Source organism: Danio aesculapii, chromosome 8 (genome assembly GCF_903798145.1).
Source record: "Danio aesculapii chromosome 8, fDanAes4.1, whole genome shotgun sequence".
In the NCBI taxonomy this organism is placed as follows: domain Eukaryota; kingdom Metazoa; phylum Chordata; class Actinopteri; order Cypriniformes; family Danionidae; genus Danio; species Danio aesculapii.
The window spans coordinates 9,964,102-9,983,723 of NC_079442.1; the positions used below are offsets into that span (position 1 = coordinate 9,964,102).

At 31.8% G+C, this 19,622-nt stretch overlaps 1 protein-coding gene across 1 annotated transcript in view; it reads left to right on the forward strand.

Moving 5' to 3' along the window:
• Positions 1 to 2,682: 2,682 nt before the first annotated feature.
• adrb3a (adrenoceptor beta 3a) overlaps positions 2,683 to 19,622 on the forward strand; it is a 47,016-nt gene continuing 30,076 nt past the window's right edge. Inside the window, exon 1 of the mRNA XM_056463151.1 lies at positions 2,683 to 4,533. Coding sequence (XP_056319126.1) covers positions 3,221 to 4,533 — 1,313 coding nt within the window. The 5' untranslated portion in view covers positions 2,683 to 3,220. The remainder of the gene's footprint in view (positions 4,534 to 19,622) is intronic.

Consider the following 19,622-nt stretch of genomic DNA (forward strand, 5'->3'; position numbering starts at 1 on the left):
CTTTGAACATGTAACACCAGGGCCATGCAAAAGGAGATGAGTATGAGCAGATAAAACTTAGTCTGAACAGGCCTTTCCAGCAGTGGTGGATCCATTTTTTTCACTGTGGATAATAGTGTCTGAAAAATGATTAAATGTAAATGTAATCACTGATCCTGAAAACACTGGGTAATTGTAAACAACAGCAGTTAACAAAACTCTTGATTTGATTAAGTAATAAATTTAATCTCTTACACTTTATTACTTACCAATTTAAAGTGATTTGATTAAAAGTGCTATGTTTTTTGGTCCTCTGTCATCATTTACTCAACCTTTACTATCTTCATTTTCCTTTTAGAACACTAAGCTGGTAACCTGTAACCATTGACTTTCATAAGATTTGTTTTTCCTACTATGGAGGACAATAATTACAGGTTTCGGTATTTCTTCAGAATAATTATTTGGTGTTCAACAGAACAAAGAAACTCCTAAAGGTTTGGAACCACTTAAGAGAAAGTAAATAGTGAGTAACATTTAAATTTTTGAATATACTATCAATTTAACACCTATTATTAGATTAAAATGACAGTTCAACTAAAATGAAAATTTGCTATTCATTTATTCACCCTGTTGACTTTTTAAAAGCTTTAAATTACCTTTTCTCTCTCTCTTCAGTAGAGCATTAATGTGGATCTTTGGCAATTTATGTAATGCGAGTCAATGTCAACCATGACTATAGGAGGAAAAAGGTATGCAGGAAAAAGAAAATAAACTTCCATGGTTCCTGATGAATCATTTAGGTCTTGTGAAGCAAAACTATCAGCAATGGAATCAACTGAACATTATGACCTGTAATAAACACAAAATTCACACTTTCAAGGAGTTCACACTTTAGTGAAAGGTTTCACTTTTACTCTTTCATGTTGTTTTAATGAATTGCCTAAAAGCAGCTAAATGTTTAGTCATTTTCGGGATACAACTAAATACATTATTATTGCTTATTTATCATTGATTGTTAGAAATGAGAATAACAGAATCAAAAAATAGTATTTTAGGTCCTGGTTTGTCTAAGTTGTTTTGGATAAAACTGAATGTTAAACTAATAAATGATACTAATTAGTTTCCATTAGCTCAGTTTTTTAACATAAACCAAATGGACACTTTAGTTTTGCACTTCATTGCTTAATTCTCTGCATTTTCTTGCACAGACCAAATGTTTAGCTTCATTTGACCTCAATGTGCAATCTGAATCCACAGACATTTATTTCTTGCTCCTGGATATGCTTTCTTGATTCTCATATGATCATTACCATTGACTTCTATTAAATAAATCACCAAGAACCACATTACAAAGTAAGCTATTGTCATGGGAGGTGACACTGAGAACAGAGGTGCAGATCCAAATGTAGAATCCTTATTGAACATAGAACATTCAGGCAAGCAAAAGTCAACACAGGAACAAACAGATGTATAAGGGCAATCCAGAGTCATAGTCAAAATAACAGGCAGATGATCAAAAAGGCAGGCAGCATACAACGTAGACTAACAAAACAAAGCGAGGGTCAAGGCAAGGAAAATACATCATAATGTTCACTCACAGGCGGCAACTCTGGCCTTTCGTGGAGCTCAGGCGGCAACTCTGGTGTTTCGTGGAGCTCAGGTGGTGACTCTTGCCAAAATGCAGTGCGTTTCGTCAGTTGTTTGTGTTGTGACCAAATGTAGCGTGTTTCTTCAGTTGTTTGTGTTATGACCAAATGCAGCGTGTTTCTTTAGTTGTATCTGTTCCCAACAAGTGTGGTGTCAAACTCATGAAGATGGTTTCTTAATTTGCTGGTGTTTTTTGTAATAGCATTGGTTTTCTTAAATTGCAGCATGTTAAGCTTTCTTGTCCACTGTAAAGCTGCGGTCACACTGGGCTTTTCCTTCCATAGACTTCCATTCATACTCACGCAAATGCGTCAGACCGGAAACGCAAGGTCATGCGTCAAGTTTCGCATGTCGCTGCGGTGCAAAGTTTAAGCTTGGTGAACTCTGACCTGCGAAATTGCATCACTTGACTGCGTGAGAACAATCGAGGATCAAAACAGGACCTCTCTAGATAGAAATGCCGCACAACAGAATTTCGCACACACAAACTCTGGTGTGACCGCAGCTTAATGTGGGCATTGACGCATCTCAAAAACATGGCTGCCATTGGCCAATTACCATTGAGCAAAGGTTAACAATTATAAGATGCAGTAAATTAATATATTAATAGTAAAAAAGTCTGTCAAAATAATAAATTGATAAAAAAAAACTTTAAAGAACATTCAATAAATTTAATGTCTATGTTTTTAGTATGATCACTTTACTGACAAACAAAAGACAAAGAAGATGATTTATCTAGATTACCATAAGCTAATACATTAGTACTATTTGTTTCCCTCTTTTTGACATAATATATTGCATGCACATTAACCTCATGTATATGTCTAACAACCAAGATAAAAAAAGTTTTATGTGAGTTGATTGTGTACTTGTTGGATAGAAAGAACGAGAGGGTGTGTGCGTGTGTGAAGTTTAGGAGTGAGGCACTTTTTACAACTCCACCCCTTGGGCAAAATGTGACTGCATCCACAGCATGCTGAACGATCAGCTCATGAGAGAGAGAGAGAGAGAGAGAGAGAGAGAGAGAGAGAGAGAGAGAGAGCATTATCAGAGAGGGAGAGTTCTTTACCACGGCAGTGTCACTGCTCCTTTGAGCTTTTAGCAGTCGAGGCACCTCCTCTAGCTCACACCACACACGAGGCAGTAACACGCTGACTGAACCTCCTCCACTTCAGCTCAAACTCCACTTCAGCGGACTACTTCCTCAGGATGGCTGCTTATCTGCCATTTCAAGAGCTCAACTAAAAATTCAATTTTTTCTTCCTTTAAAGCTCTAGGACAATTTCAACTCAGAATAAATCTGACTTTTGCATTTTGTTTTTCACCTACATCTCCGATCACAAGTGTGGAACATGACAGATATGTTTGCATCATAGGACTTCTGGATATGCATGTTTTTTTAGGCTGACTGAAGAAGAGAAGAACATGAATTAATGCTGTGGTTTAAGATTTGGAGATGCGGTGGTATAAAATGCAAGTTGAAATCTTCATTGTATCTCAGTCACTTCTCTGAAGACGTTTTGAGCACCTGGCTATGTCTCTTTGCTGCTGCTTTTTTCTTTGAAAAATCGCATGCCTCGAAAAACTGCATGCCATGATCTCTGAATACCTAAACATGGAAAACATGACAAACATGACAAACAACACTCAGAATGTGACACAGAATGAAGGGTTTAAGTCATTGCTGTTTGTCATGGTGATCATCATCACGATTATCATTGTGGGTAACCTCCTGGTCATCATTGCTATCGCACGCACCTCACAGCTGCAGACTACGACAAATATCTTCATCATGTCGTTGGCATGTGCTGACCTCATTATGGGAGTGCTGGTGGTGCCACTGGGTGCCACAATTGTCGTAACTGGGCAATGGAAACTCAACAATACTTTCTGTGAGTTATGGACATCAGTTGATGTTTTATGCGTCACTGCCAGCATAGAGACTCTTTGCATCATCGCAGTGGATCGGTATATTGCGATCACACGACCGCTGCGACATAAAGTGCTTCTGAATAAGTGCAGAGCTCGAATTATTGTTTGCATTGTGTGGATAGTATCGGCTTGTATCTCCTTTATCCCCATAATGTACGGTTTTTGGCGTAGAGACCCTAATGATGATGTAGCAACTGCATGTTATAGTGATACAAACTGCTGTGATTTTATAACAAACATGACCTATGCCATCATTTCATCCGTGGTCTCATTCTACATCCCACTCTTCATCATGATTTTTGTCTATGCACGTGTCTTTCTCATTGCCACACGACAGGTACAGTTAATTGACAAGAACCGTATAAGGTTCCAAAATGAGTACATGGGAAATCAGGTACAGCCACCGATCATTGGCAACAATAACTTGCCATCTATATGTAATAACATCGCAGGGATGACAACAAAGAGGAAGAGTTCCCGAAGGCGACCTTCCAGATTAACTGTTATCAAGGAGCACAAGGCCCTCAAGACACTGGGTATCATCATGGGCGTCTTTACACTGTGCTGGCTGCCTTTCTTTGTGGCAAACATCATCTATGCCTTCGTACCACAAGACAAGTACTTTTTCCGACTCTTAAACTGGTTAGGCTATATCAATTCCGGACTCAACCCTATCATCTACTGCCGAAGCCCAGAGTTTCGCACAGCCTTCAAAAACCTTCTTGCCTGTCCATGGATTCCCTCAATAAAAATGAACTTCCTTTACAAGGAGTTTCAGATTCGCTGTCCCTGCTTCCTAGGGTCTGCAGATCCAGGAATGGCAGGATCCTTCCAGAAGCCCCCCACATCTCCAGATGCACTGCCTGAAGACGGGAGCAGCCAGAGCAGCTACAGGAGTGAGGAGCCATCACCTGGACCACCACACTCCAACGGCAGCACCTTCTTCAGTGAAGTCTCTGAACCCGAGACAGAATTGTGAGTCACATTTTTTACTTACTTCTTTACTTTCAGGTGTAAAAAGAGTTGTAAAACCCCAACGTGCATCTGAAATGTTCTTCTGCAAAGAGCATTTGAGCTGCAATGATCCTCCCGTGTTTATGTTTAGGTATTTCACATTTGAGGCCATGAAAATAACCTTTTCTTTGCTATAAAAGTGAAATTACTAAACCTACGGGAAAAGATTGAGAAAACTTGTCATTTTAGCAAAAATTCCATATGGCACTGAGATGCTTTCGCATTTGAACTCTTCATATAAAGACTTTATCTGTTGATAGAATTAGAGTTTCTTTATTAAATTTATTTATTGGATCTTTATTGACAAATGACTGAAGGTTTCCCAGAATCAACATCAGGGTCAGTTTGTTCTATATCACATGTCAGGTGAATTTCAAACCTGTTGGAACCAGGTGACCTAAAGTTGTGAATGTGCTTGTGGTGACTTTTCTCCTGGGGATAGAGCCCTGTGAGAAGTACGTCAAGGTTGTGTGGGGCAGTGTTGTTGCTGTCTAGAATTACGGAGTGATTGGATGTGTACGACATTTCATGCAAAAAAATGAATGACTTGTTATGGTACTGCTTACGGTGGAATGTAAATCAGCCAGGTGAAGTTTGTGTAGGGGAAAAAAAAATACGAGGCTTAAGCTCATAATTGCTTGTGTTTATAGCTGGGATATACAGAAACAAGCGGACCAGTTAAACTCAGTGCAGATGAAGCTTCCTCTTGGGAGCTACAACATTTAATGGTCATAAACAAAACTGGCATGAGGAAGGACTTTTTTTTACATTTTGCCATTATCTTAAAAGTAATGTTTGTCGGTAGAAAAGTATTGAGGGATGGAACAGGGTACATGCTTTGATATAAAATGGAAATGAAATGTGTTCTAATATTACACTGTTTTGCACTAGCAGATTTTTCACACTTTTTAATTGGACCATTTAAAATAGCCAATTAACTGCTATATATATATATATATATATATATATATATATATATATATATATATATATATATATATATATATATATATATATATATATATATATATATATATTTATTTATTTATTTTTTATTTATTTTATTTTTTCACACATTTCGAAACATAATAGTTTTAATAACTTATTTCTAATATTTTTCAAGACATTTCTATACTGCTTCAAGTGACATTTAAAGGCTTAACTATGTTAATTAGGTTATCTAGGCAGGTAAGGGTAATTAGGCAAGTATTTATATATTGATGGTTTGTTCTGTAGACAATCGAAAAAATTGCTTAAAGGGGCTAATAATTTTGTCCCCAATTTTTTTTATTTTTTATTTAAAACTGCTTTTATTCTGGCCGAAATAAAACAAATAAGACCTTCTCCAGAAGAAAAAAAAAGAAATTCTTTCTTCTAGAAATTTTCATTCTCTTATTTCATTTAAGATATGAATATTTATTCATCCAAGCCAAAATATGCATTAATCCAACACTGGCCACAGAGACAGAAAACATTTTAGTATTTTTTTATTTTTTATTCATAGTTCACCTGTACTTTATATTTTAGTCTGATAGAATTGCAATGTAAATATTGATACATTTCAAGTTTTATCGAGGACACATAGTAGTTATTTGAGTCAAAGCAATAGGCAAATTGTAAATAAGTGGTGTCTATTGATATATTTTTATTTTTCTAAATAAATACATACATAAACATTTTTTTACTGAGCTTTGCAATAAAAATCAAACATTAAATGTATTTTTAATTAATGTTAAATTTTGGATTTGTGTTTGCTTGTATATACTGTAGATAATTATTAGAAAAGACTCTTCCTAGAATGGGGTAAACACTTGACTTTCAAAGTATAGGGGTTACAGCAGCTGTTACAGGGGGTTGGATGGGCAAGCCCTGGAGACATTTCCTAGCCACAATGAAGTGGAAACAATGCACACACATACGCATTTCACATGCAAACACCTGTGTCATGTACACTACACTCCTCAAGAGAAATATTCTCTTCTTTTTTTTTTTTTGTCTTTAAATATCAAAAAATAGCATAGTGTCATTTTTCTCTAATTGACCAGAGTCTTGAATTTCTCTAAGCTACCAGAAATGGGTGAAATAACATATTTGTTTTGCCGCCAGCTCCACTATAAATAGATGGCTCTTTTGTTGTATAGCTTTACATTAAGCCAGACAAGCCCACAGTATATATAACATCATTTGTCATTTTTATACAGGGTCAATATGTTATATTCAACAAATGTTAAGCAAATTATTTTATTAAACACACAACGTCATATGCGGTGTAAAAATGTTGAAATGCTGTAGTGGAAACCAACAGGCTGAAGCACAGACAAAAAGGAACAACTTACAATCAAGTCATTCTGTGCCACTTCAATTTCCAAATGCTTGAAGCAGTGAGTTCAATGGTGTCAGGTAGCCCATTTAAACAAACAAATCACATTATTCAGCGTATAGCTCACCAACCTACGAGTACATTGAGTAAAATTTGATCAGCCTTGTTATGTCTGAGGCCTTTTTACGTAAACTGTGTACTTTCATGCTCGTACACCGTGACTGGGTCTCCAGTGAGTTTTATTAAAAACGGAGCAGCTTCAACAATATGTCTAGCAAAAATTGCAATAAGACAGAATGAGCATTTTGAGTATTTTTAGTGCAGCGTATTATGAAAGTTGCCCTTGTGGACATACAGCAATTGAAATAATGACAGATGGAAGATAATGGCAGCGTTTTGTTTAACGGAAAGTCAACATTTTTGCTGCTATTGGGTAGATTTTGTGTCGTTGGCACAAACAAGTAAATGAAGCCACAATGATTGCTTTGTGGTTCAGTGAATGCACTGAGAAATGCTGTGAATGTATTATATGTATTAACCCTCAGTGAAAAACAGCCAGTTGCAATTGTTTAGCAAAAGTTGCATTTTTAAGCAATACAGAATTTGGCAATAATTGTATTGAACTGTTGTAGAAGCTAAATATGGATTCATTGTTGTCTGTAAACTTGTGGCTACCACTAATTTGGCTTGAGTGAGAAAGAAGTGGCTCTTGCAGTGTTTTTGGCAAGTTTTAGGGCCCCTCTGCTGCTTCTCAAACACCCTCAGGAGCTGATAAACTTTATCACTGAAACGCAACACTTCCGCCTTTGAGAAGAAGCTGTTTACGACCTAGACAGTGCAAGAGCAGCCAATCAGTGAAGCAAATGCCAGATAGCAAGCAAACACAAATATATGTATACACTACCGGTCAACAGTTTTGGGTCAGGTTTTTTTTCATGTTTTTTTTTTTTTTTTTTTGTAAAGAAAATTATTCTGTTCATCAAGGTGGCATTTCGTCACCTTGGAATTTTAAGGTTCTATCTGTGTTCTGAATGATTTTGAAATATTGAGCTTCAAAGTTTTTGCATTCCTTATAGAAAAGAATGTGTGTGTAACAGTTCTCTTTCATACATTAACATGACAGAGACTCTAAATGCAGTCTTAATATAAATTATAAATTTTTTATCATAAAAAAATAGCAAATTAGGGTAAAAAGAAACAAAAACAGTGCAATTGCAGATATAACCTAATTCTAAAAAGAAATTTTCCGCTTGGAATTATAATGTTCTATCTGGCAGATCATAAATTGAAACATTGCTTTTCAAGAAATACAGTCAGTATGCTGATTAATTTAATTTAAACATAAAAAATTGTAACAATGTGTTGATGTTTGAGATAGTTACATTTTGCTTTCGATAACATTTAATGTTTTAGGATGAGTATTTTTTCTTGGTTAAATTAAACCTACAAGGCTGTGGTAAATATTTTGTCCAGTACAGATGTTAAATTTATGTAATTAATATGGTGATATTTATTGAATTATATGAATTATTGAATTATATTTATTATAAAATTATTTATAATATTTATTTATATAATTATTATTATTATATCAAATTTAAAGACTTTAAAAGAAAACAGACAATAAGCAAATGAGCTGTTTAACAAAGTTTATTAAACACTGAAAAATGTTTCACTGACTATATATATATATATATATATATATATATATATATATATATATATATATATATATATATATATATATATATATATATACAGAAATAAAAATATATTTTACATTTATATATTAATATATAATTTTTATAAAAATTTTCTAACTTTTTTTTTTTTTCATTTTTTTCCAATGAAAAAAATATTTTCCAACGACATAAAATGTAACATTTCATCTCAGAAAATCCTTCTAAATCATCACATTTACTCACATCTTTTCAGTTTCTGGTTTCTTCACAATTTTGGGAAGAAACAATTTTGTGTTTCTTTCTGGTCTTTCCCGCTGTCAATGAAGAAATCTGGCGGAATGACAAAGAAACCTAGTCCTGATTGGTCCTTGTGCGTGCATTTGAAATGCTGACTGGCTCACAGAAAAAAATCTTATAAAGCCAAACTAGAGTTCGACTTTGTAGATAAAACCTTTTTTGTTTTTTAAATGAAAACTTTTCAAATGAAAACAACTTATATATAAAAAAAAACATCACATCATGTCAATAAGTTGTCATTTAATAAGAATATGTGAATAACTCAATTTTGACAAAAATGTCAGATAGAACCTTATAATTCTAAGGTGGCGATTTATTAAATGGAAAAAAAAGTTAAACATTTATTACAATTTTAAATAACTGCTTTGTTTCTGCATGTTGTTTCAAATGAAGTTATTACTCCAGTCATTGGTTTTATAACTATTATTATTATTATTAGTATTATTATTATTATTATTATTATTATTAATAATAAAAATAATAATAATAATAATAATAAAATTAATATTAGAGTGACTTTCTGAAGGATCATGTGACTCTGAAGACTGAAGTATTGAAGCTGAAAATTCATCTTTAAAATCACTGGAATAAATTGTTAAATGAAATTATAAACTACTTTTAAACAGTTATTTTATAGTGCAATAACATTTCATAATTTTACTGTTTGTACTGTTTCTTTGATTAAATAAATGCAGCCTTGGTGAACAGGGGAAGCTCGTTTTAAAACATGTAAAAATCCTACTGACCGCAAACTTTTGACCATCAGTGTATGACAATCATATTTACATTTAACACCTGTATATACAGGGCAGATTTAGTGATTTTGGGGCCTTAAGCAATTCCAGCCATGGGACCCAAAAGTTCTAAAATGCAACTTAAGTAATTTTTAAAAAATTATTATTTAGCTGTTTTTTTCTTATATCATCTGATCTTCTTTCTACAGTTTATGTTAATGCAAAATAATAGCATGTCAAGCACCTTGTAAAATGACTTTGCATTGATTTGTTTTCTTAAGATGAATTCACAACTAAAAATAATAAATTAACTATTTCATTTTTAAAACTAAATCTTTACTGATTCGACTGTAGAACTGGACCATGCTTAAAGGTGGTGGACACATTTGCGCAAATGTAATAATTACGTTCAAATTACATAGACCCTCACTGTGCAAAATATGATATCAAACAATGTTATATATAATTTATAGGTATCATTTATATATAGGTATTTATTTAGGGGCGCTCAGGTTTCCTGGGGCCCTAAGCGGCCATTTACCTTGCTTATTGGTTAAATCCACCCCTGTGCATACATTTAATATATTTACTATAAATCAATTATTCATTAAAGGAACAGTAAAAACTTAATTACTTGATTATAAAATTTATATAAAATGATTTTTTAAATAATATAATATTAATTACAAAGTAATACTAAATGCTAACAGGTTGATCCTTAATAAATAAATGCATCCAAAGTTTTTCCAGTTTTGACAAAGTTTGACTTACTCAATTTGAATAGCTTTTTCTTTTTTGGTCACATCTGGAACATTTATTTGAGCCCATGTGATTTTTTTGCATCACAGTGTTGGTTTGTGTTGAATCTTGGCATTTTATTAGCAAATGTCAAAGGTCAGTAAATAAAGTCCTGAATGCAAGACTTACTCATCCAACACATTTGCATACTGAAGTAAGAGACTGCTTAGATTGGAGCACGTCCAGTTGTTCTCCTGCAGATGATTGGCCAAAAGAAATAAATTACATTCACCTATTCATGCAAACTGCAAGCTAGAAGGACAGATCAAAAGCAACGTTTTGTTGGGAAAATAATCAAGCGAATTAATGTAGAAGCAGATCAGACAGGCCGAACATTCTCTCAGCATTACTCCATAGGATTACAATGTTCTTAAAAAAAAAGATTTAAGATATTCTTTCATTTCGAGCAAGGATGGAAATTTCCATTCGGCACATAAGAAATATATGTGATGCCTTATGACATTCTACAAATTAGGATGTCAGTTCCATCTGATCATAACTCAACTAATTTAAAAAACATTTGCAAATCTTCCTGTTACTGTATGACTGTCTAAATGTGTACTTTCCTGGTGCTTGATTTTACAAACAGGTGTTTAATCACTGAATAGGTTTATGAGGAAGAACACAATGCAGCTGACAAGCCGGGGCTGGTATAATGGCTTATCTGTTCCAATCGCCTTCATTGCTGTTACACTGAGGCACCATGTTTCCACAGATCAGACAGTTTATCGCCACCATCAACTACTGGTATCGCTCTCTAGCTACTGTTGATCTTTACAAGAAAGGGTAGCTAAGATTGGCTCTTGATTGATAAATAACAGAGCGGAGCAACAGGTTTCGGTTTAAGATTTCAAATCAAGGTGCGGCAGACTGGGAGTTTCATTTTAAGTTCTGAATAAAAACATACTTGATAAAATTGTCATCAATATCTTTCTTTCTTTCTTTCTTTCTTTCTTTAATTGTATTACTATCACAAGTAATGGAGACTTAAGTTTTTGAGAAAAGAAAATCCTTCATAAAATTGTCACCAATTTCTTTTTCTTTCTTTCTTTCTTTCTTTCTTTCTTTCTTTCTTTCTTTCTTTCTTTCTTTCTTTCTTTCTTTCTTTCTTTATTTCTTTCTTATTAAATCCTATAGCATTTAAGAAAAAAAAGATAAATTAGTCATACATTTCTTTCTTTCTTTCTTTCTTTCTTTCTTTCTTTCTTTCTTTCTTTCTTTCTTTCTTTCTTTCTTTCTTTCTTTCTTTCTTCCTTTCATTTTTCTATCACTATTACTAATTTTATTATTATCACTTACAACTAATAAAGACTTAAGCTTTTATGTTTCAAATAGGACCCCCCAATAAAAAAACTCATTTAATGTCAAAAAAGTTACTATAAAAGCGACTACTTCTAAATAAATGCAATGCTGTATTGATAAGAGATACTGTCGAATCTCTTAAAAGAAAAAATAAAATTATTCCAATTTATAGCAAAACATTATAGCTGTAGTTGTGTGATTTTCATCCATATAGCATACATAAGGAGGATGAATAATAATTAAATTATTGAATAATATCTGTACAAACTTGAATAAATGAATCCCCCTCAAGAGTATACAAATAACATAAGTTTAATGATCATTAAAATTTGAACAGCGGATATGTCCAGATGGCATTCGGTTTTTGGATAACACCCTGATGCAGACCTTCTGTATATGGGCTGCATCGAGCCATATGTTATACATCAACACGAGTATGCCTTCAAATGATTGCTCTATCATTCTCAAGGGAAAAAAAGAGAGCTGAAAAAAAAAAAAGAAAGAATGACAAAAAAGTGCAGACAGAATAAGCAATGAGGTAATTCTGTGCAACAGGATATGAACTCAATATGGAAAAGAACTCTTTTAGCCACAATATAGAGCAAATCAGCAAGATCTAGCATCCCTAGCTGCCTGCTATGAGATGACCTCACTGTTATTCTCATTTCAAGAGATGATCCCTTTCTAAGGCCACCTGACCTGAGTGTAGGCTTTTAGCTTTAACAGAAGATGTTGGCTGTATAGTGAAGTAAATACACACTTTGCTGATGATGAAGAGTTAGCAAACACCTGAGCAACAACATTACTACCCCGTACTCCGCCTTGTTGTATGTTTGTTTGTGTTTGCTGCCTTTAATCTACATAAACACATACTATACAAGTGATCGTTGTTTTTAAACACTCTCTTTTTGTTGGTGTTGTCATGTACACAAGAAATGGTGTTTTAAAAAAAAAAATTTAGGTTTCAGGTTTATGTGTTTTCGTTCACAAAAACAGCAATGTTGTATTAATGACCAGGCAAAACACATACTTTTTTCCTGTTTTAGGCTAAAAATTATGTCGTTTAAACAGCCCCAACATTTGCATTAAAGACATTTGCTTTAGCGACAACAACAACAACATCAGCAGCAACAACAATAAAAGCTCTATATCAAAGTTGCCATAAAAATATAAAGCACAGTAATGTAATAAAAATTATTACATTATGTTGAAAATATATATTTTTAACATAATGTAATAATAATAACCATATTAATAATGTATCACCAATAAAATAAGTCACACAATTTGTTGCTGTAAATTCTGCGTTGTCATTACTGAAAGAATAATATAAATACATAACATTGTAAAAGTAAATAAATAAAATTGGTAACACTTTCTAATAACTTCACACTATGAATCATTTATTGAGCATTGACATATAGTGAATTCATTATTTGTTAAGCATTAACTCTACATTATTAGATGTTAGTAAGCAGTTATCAACTGCACACTGTAAAAAATAAACAGTAAATTTTACGGTAAAAAACGGCAGCTGTGTTTGCCAGAACTTTACTGTAAAAAATACGGTAGCAACATTATTGATTTTACGGGATTGCACCCACTGCTCTGTATATTTTACGAATTTTAACCGTTTTTTTTTATAGTTTATCAACATATTTCTGTTGCTATAAAAACAGTTTATTCTAAAATTTACATTGTAATATTTACGGTTCACGGCCATCTTTTTTACAGTTTAGAACTGTCTTGTTCAAAGGTTTATGTTGTAATATTTACGGTTTATTATGTTTTTTACAGTTCAGAACTCTCTTGTTTAAAAGTTAATATTGTAATATTTACAGTTCTTTACCATCTTTTTTTACGTCTCAGAACTGTACAATTTATAAGTTTATGTTGTAATAATTACAGTTTAAACATATAATTAGTTTACAAAGCAGAAAAAAAAAATTTAAACTAGAGAAAAAAAAAGTGAAATATGTAAATTCTGAACATAAACTGAATATAAGTGAATTAATTCAGCAATTTTGTGAAAGCATAATTTTATTGCATTAGCTGGGAGCAAGAAGAGATAGAGTTACATTGCTAACATTCAGATTTTACCTTTAAGAAACTATTAAGAATATTTGTATACTATTTGATCAATGCAAACCTAAACGAAAATCAAGAAAACCTAATAAAAACTTACACATCAGTGTGGTCCCAAGAATTTTTAATAAAGACTGGCAGCAGCTACAAATGCTCTATTCTTGACTTATGTGTGCTTAATAATTGTACTTTTATAATTTATGGTTGATTGATTTTACATTACTAAATTAAGTATCACGTTATTTAAAATCATTTATACTTAGGAGTAGTTGCTGGTTTTCATTCATAATGAGTTAGTAAATGATTAATAAACAAATGAAATCAAACATTCTTATTATCGTTCTTATTATTAAGATACAGTACGTTCAACATATCTTATTAATCAGGCATACAGTATATTAATGGTTACTATGTATGATAATAAATGCTTTATTAACTCAACTTCAAGCAGTTTTGTGACCTAATCTAAAGTGAGGACTATTTATGTTTTAAAATCCATTATAAAAGACAATTAAAGGCTTGGCATCAAATAAACAATAATCTTTGCAATTTCTATCTAAAAAATAAAATCACTGTAAAGTTTAAACATTGCTGAATAACAGGAGTGTCAAAATACATCATCAACATACAACATAAAATTGGTTAAAACAGCAGTATAATAATTTAACAATATAATATGATGCAACATTTCAATGTTATTTAGGGATGTTTAAACTGTACAGTAATTTTATTTTAGTTAAGATTGCAGAGATTTAGCTTTCATTTGATCCAGTTCGATTTGTGTATCTTCACATGAACAGAAATTAATAAAGTTGTTTACAGTATGTTCTTTAACTGAGCCTTTAATTGTCTTTTATAAGGGATTTATAAAGCATAAATAATAGTCCTCACTAAATTATGTCACAAAACTGGATAAAGTTGAGTTAATAAAACGTTTATTAACATACAAATGAACTATTACTGTATGCCTGAATAATGAGAATTAAAGTTTTTAATTTGAATAGTTTATTAATCATTTACTTATGCATTCTGAATGATCTTAAAAACAACCCAAATAGTTGGTTTGTAAATAATGCAATACTTAATTTAGTAATGAAAAATAAATCATTAACAGAATATGAAAACACAATCATTAAGCACATTACACATGTGCTTTTAAGTCAAGAATGGAGGATTTGTAGCTGCAGTTATAAACTGCTTACTAATGTCAATTAATATAGAGTTAAAGCTTAACAGATAATAAATTTACTACATGCTAGTGCTTAATAAAGGAATTATAGTGTGCAGTGGGTAAAGTAACAAATTACAAATACTCAAACTACTTTAATTGAGTAGTTTTTCTCAGGATTTGTAGTTTTAAAAATGTGTACTTTTACTTTCCATCGAATACATTTTTAGTGCTGTAACGGTACTTTTACCCCACTATTTTCCCTCAACCTGCAGTCAATACTTGATAGTAAGATGTCAACATGACGTCAGATTGATGTTGTGTAGGGACGTTGCATTTTGTTTGAAAAAGAAAATCTGGTTGACGTCAGAACTCAACGTCAGGCCGATGTCAATGTCCAACGTCCAACCTAAAATCAACCAAATATCAACGTCTAACAATGTTAAAGCTTGACGTTGTGTGGACGTTACCACTATGTCGTCTATCAGATGTTGGTTTTTGATTGCCATACCTGACGAATAAATGTTAGTATTTTTAATTAATATGACATTGGTTTAAGATGTTGGCTCGATGTTGGATTTTGGTCACTTTCTAATACAAGCTGAATTCAACCAAATGTCAATGTCATTTGACGTCATTATTAGACATCAAAATAACATTGTCCTTAGACACTGGCTAGACATTGGTCACCTGACATCACAACCTAAATCTAACCTAATATTAACGTCTTATGATGTTGTGTGTCTGCTGGCCAATAATAAAATGCACTACAGAATGTTACGTTTACACACATCCTCAAATTACATGTAACTGCATCAGCTTTTTAATACTTACTACTCACTACTCTTAAGTACTTTTGAAAGGTCTACTTTTTACTCATACTTTAAATAATATGTACAATAGATACTTTAACTCTACTTGCGTTACATTTTTGGGCAAGCAATAGTACTTTTTCTTGAGTATGATTTTTTCAGTACTCTTTCCACCACTGGTAGTGTGTAGTTATTATAAAATGTTACCCTAAAATTTATTGTAATAATATTTAACATTATTACTGTATTATGGTATTATTTTGAACAAATTAATGTTGGATTCTCAAAAAAGAAAAGGTATTACTTCTTGTCTCAGTTAATTTATCGAAAGTTACTTCAATTAAAATGCCTAAAATGATGTGCATGAATTGAACAGTTCTGTATAAAAATTCTATATGCTTTATTTTTCAACTAAAAAAGGTAAACTTTGTCAGATAATTACACTTAATTTCAATATTAATTAATTAATTTCAAGATCATATTTATTATTTATTTGAAACATTTTGTGCTTTGATTAACATTTCTTAAGTGTTATTTTGAAATAGAGCTAAATGATAAAAAAATATTAAAACAGGCTAATGTGATTTGTTATTTTAAATGTGTAAAAAGGCACATTTTCAGGGAAAGTAATTATAAAGTAATTTTAATACATTTCTATTTTTAAATACAATAATTTAAATACTACTTTTAACTATGCAATAAGTAGTTTTTGAAGTAACTTACTAAACACTGATTATAATGTAACCCTAGTCTATATGTATTTTAACATGTTTTCTAATTGATGGTGCCTTTTTACAGCGACGTCACTTCACAACACTCCTACGCTAAATCCAAAGATCATGTAAACAACTCAGCCTTGTGTCAACTGCAAAAACACAGCCACGCCAATATTTGTAACAACAGGACTCTTGTTTGCACGATATCACTTAGAAGCAACGTTGACTCAGATCAGTCTCCCCTGACAATTAGCATGTGTTTAATGATGCAATACCTCATCCATAATATGAACGTCTGAATTTTGGAAACCAAACATGCATATTTGTTTTAGTATTGACCTCTATAAACTCTACTAGTAGCAGATTGGAGATCACATTATAGATCCATTAAAGGTTATTACACACCAAATACCACAAGAGATTGTTCCGAAAAGTCATTGGAAACTTTGCACACTGCCTCAGTGAACAATCATTCTTTATAAATGGACAATGAAAATGTGATACTCGAGCAAACTGCCAGAGAAAATAAAAGAGGGATGTCACAAGGTTAAAAGGATAATGATCCAGGTTGTTGAAAAAGGATTTGCAAGGGTGTCAAAAAGATGTGGTTTTGCTTGTTTTGGATCTCACACTGAGATCAGAGTTTTCCTCATGCGCACAAGATGGAAAGGACTTTCATACAGTATAAAAGGAGAATAATAACTCAGACTCGGTTATTGAAATTAGTACATTGAACTTTCAAACCGAGGCATCAAAGAAGCAGCTCAGAGTGTAATAGTTAGACTGTTTTAACTTGGAGAGTCTTGTCTTTCCAAAGAACAGATCGGTATAGGTATGGCCCCAAACCCACATCAACAACTTAAGATGCTTTGCAAACTTGTCACGTATACAGCATGTGAAGGGAGTGAGGCAATGGAGTAAACGTTTCCCATGGTTCAGTTGCAAGAAATAGAGCTCTTTTTCTAACCTCAAAAATACTGCTCGACAGCTTAAAGGAAATTCCACCAATTTTTCAAAATGTCCTCAAAATGTTGGTGTATAGATGTAGACAAGGCCACTTTGTATTTCTTCAGGGACCTCACTAATCGTTGGTCATTCAACAACAGCTTAGACATTTTTTTTTCTAAGTGACTAAGGTAAAAAAAATAGTCTCACGGCTGTCGCATTAAATCATATAAGAATTTTATATAAATATAATTATTCAGCATAGGCTCATTCTGAAAATGTAGTCCTATATACATTTCTGGAGATTGCGAATTATGTAGTCAGAGATATGTATGGCTCACTGTAAAAAAAATCCCCGTAAAAAAACGGTTATTTTCTGGCAGCAGGGGCGCCAGAAAAAAACTGTAAAAATACAGAAAAAAACTGTTAGAATAAAAGATGTAGATAAACTGTTAAAAAACAGTAGTTTTCTGTTTTACAGTTACAGGTTATTACTGTAATTAAACATGTTATAACTGTAATTATACGAGTTATTTATGTAATTATACAAGTTATTATGGTCATTATACAGGTTATTACTGTAATTATACATGTTATTACTTTAATTATACAAGTTATTTATGTAATTATACACGTTATTATGGTAGTTATACAGGTTATTCCTGTAATTATACAAGTTATTTATGTAATTATACAAGTTAATATGGTAGGTATACACTTTATTACTGTAATTATACATGTTATAACTTTAATTATACAAGTTATTTGTGTAATTACACAAGTTATTATGTTAGTTATACAGATTATTACCATACTTATACATGTTATTACTTTAATTAAATAGGTTATTACTGTAGTTATACATGTTATTAACATAATTATACATGTTATCACTGTAATTATACAGGTTACTAACGTAATTCTACATGTTATTAACATAATTACACAGATTACTAACATAATTATACACAATATTACTGTAGTTATATACGTTATTAACAAAATTATACAGGTTATCACTGAAATTACACAAACTATTACTAAAGTTATACATGTCATTAATGTAATACAGATTATTACAGTAGTTATTTCAATTATTAGTCTTTAAATATTCCATGGAATGTAAAAAAAACAAACAATTAATTTCCTTTTCTAAGATTACAAGTTATTACTGTGATTATACAAGAACTAATAGCATAATTCCATGAAATCTTTTACTTTTAACATCATTTTCAAAATACAGTAATATACCTTTAAAACAATAATTATATTTAAAAGTATAATGAACATTTAGCTTAGGTACAGATAATTACTGTTGTTAAAATAAAACACTCTAAATTAATGTGTTATAATATTGTTTATATACATATACCTGTAAAAATTAAAAGACTAAACTGCAAAACAATTGGCATAAAATACACAGCCATTAATTGCTTTTGTGCTTTTTTATTATATGTTACTTGAAACAACATATTTAGTCATTTAACAACACCACCAAAGCAACATTACTGGTAATTTTTTTTTACAATTCTTTCATAAACATCTTTTTAGAGTAATTTCTATACAATATACAGCTTAGCCTCCCAAAAAATAATAACAGCAGAATGAACAGTTTAAACTGTGCATAAAGAAAAAGATACTGGCAATGCAAGCTTACTATTCTACTCTATTCAAAGTTTGCAATGTTTGCAATCAAAGAAAGAACCTTGGGATTAATGGACTGCTGTCTTTTAGATTGCTTCTTTTCCACCTTGGTCCCTCTGTCTGGATTTATCTTGAAAAGGCACCTGTGAAGACAGAATTACACCTCAATATAGTGCTACCAACAATTGTCTAAATACATATATATATATATATATATATATATATATATATATATATATATATATATATATATATATATATATATATATATATATATATATTTTTTTTTTTATATATATATATATATATATATATATATATATATATATATATATATATATATATATATATATATATATATATATATATTTATTAGGCATGGGCCGATATAACATTCTGACGGTATGATAACCTTGGATAAAAATACAGTTTCACGGTTTTCACAGTACAAACCATCATTATACAGTTACTTGCCTAATTTCCCTAACCTGCCTACTTAACCTAATTAACCTAGTTAATTGTCTGTGTGTATGTATGTATGTATGTG